At 40.7% G+C, this 1,539-nt stretch overlaps 1 protein-coding gene across 3 annotated transcripts in view; it reads left to right on the top strand.

The window, feature by feature from the left end:
* Spo11 (SPO11, initiator of meiotic double stranded breaks) overlaps positions 1 to 345 on the top strand; it is a 19,122-nt gene extending 18,777 nt beyond the window's left edge. For all 3 annotated transcript variants that reach the window (XM_012515773.2, XM_004636009.2, XM_004636008.2), the window contains one exon: positions 169 to 345. In XM_012515773.2, coding sequence (XP_012371227.1) covers positions 169 to 288 — 120 coding nt within the window. In that variant the 3' untranslated portion in view covers positions 289 to 345. The remainder of the gene's footprint in view (positions 1 to 168) is intronic.
* Positions 346 to 1,539: the final 1,194 nt, after the last annotated feature.

Below are 1,539 nucleotides of genomic sequence, written 5' to 3'. Positions count from 1 at the left end.
CACACACACACAAATAAATAAATACAAATTAAAAAAAAATATTCTAGCTGACCAACCCAAAAGCCCCTGCCTTCTGGTTCTGTGCAGTCCAGAGTCCAGATCGAACATTCTGTTGAACCAGCAGAACTGCAGCCCTGTGGTGTGACTCTCCTTTTACTGTATTGACAGATGGAAATGATGGCAGACACTAAGGTGAAGGCGGAAATTCAAGCTTTGGCCTCCCTGTCCTCGGATTACCTTTCTAGAGTATACTTGCCTAACAAATTAAAGTTTGGAGGGTGGATATGAAACTACAAGGCTTACTATTAGCTGGTGAGCCCTGTCATGGAGAGGCTATAAACCCTTAGCTCCGTAAAGGCAGAGCTTAATCTTTCACGATATGTTTTCCCAAAACAAATGCTATACTCTAACTTAGAATTTAGAAGGCTCATTTATCTGCCACAGAGGTTGGTTGCTACCCTCTTTGTAAAATAAATTATTAAAGAATGTTATTGTGACTTTGAAATTGTAGTTGAATGTTTTGCATGTCATAAAAGTCTGTAAGATATTTTCTTTGTCTTCTACAATATAATGTAAGGCTGAAGTATTTTTATAATTAATAATAATAAATTATATAAATTTTGAAATGTTGTAAAGCAATTAATGCCTGGCATTTTCCTGCTTTCTCTTTTGCCTTCACAGTGCAGTGGTCATAGCATAGGAGCCAAGCTGCACTAATTGACTTACAAAGCTAGTAAATTTATTAGGAATACACATTTGGGTTGGTGTACTCCGGGGCTTTGCCTTGCTCTGTCTTCACTGCTCACCTGAAAATATTTCTCGAGGGTGTAACAGATCATCGCCCACATTCAAGAACCTGCATTCTTCTGTAGTCGAGGACCACAGAGAAAAGGCCTTCTTTGGATTTAAGAGTGAAGGAAGCCCCAGATTTTAATAAGGCACTTCTCTAACAGCATCTGATTAGTCATCTTTATAAACCTACTTTAATTTTTATAAAGATAAGTTTTATTATTTTACTGGGTAATGTTAGTAAATCTTTCACTGCAACAAAACTTTCTTGTCATCCTCAGCAATCAAATGCATTCCTAGGACTACAGAAATGAAGATACACGGTGATAGTGATAGATGCCTCTTCAGCAGTCTTCCCTGAGCCTGTTGCTGCTCACAAATGGCCTGGTTTCGTTCTCCCAGGAACCTTGTGGTCACTCAGTAATTCCGCACAGTAGTTCATAAAAGACAACCCTGTTACTTGTCCAGAACCACAGTAGCACAAGGGGACAAAGTTACTTCCAACCTCAGGAGCAAGTTCAGTTACAGAACATGCAGTCCTGGCTGGCTGTGGTGGTGCACTTCTGTAATCCTGGCACTCAGGAGGCCGAGGCAGGATGGTTCCGCTGGAGTTCGAGGCCAGCCTGGGCTACATAGCGAGACCTTGTCTCAAAACAAAAATGCAGGCCCCAGTGCAAAATATCAATGGGGAAGGGGCTGGTTTTAAAGGTTAAGAATTTCAAGGAGAGAGAAATGAGTTAAGCCAAGCAG

Source organism: Octodon degus, unplaced genomic scaffold (genome assembly GCF_000260255.1).
Source record: "Octodon degus isolate 3935 unplaced genomic scaffold, OctDeg1.0 scaffold00077, whole genome shotgun sequence".
Lineage (NCBI taxonomy): Eukaryota > Metazoa > Chordata > Mammalia > Rodentia > Octodontidae > Octodon > Octodon degus.
This window is presented reverse-complemented; position numbering and strand designations above follow the sequence as displayed.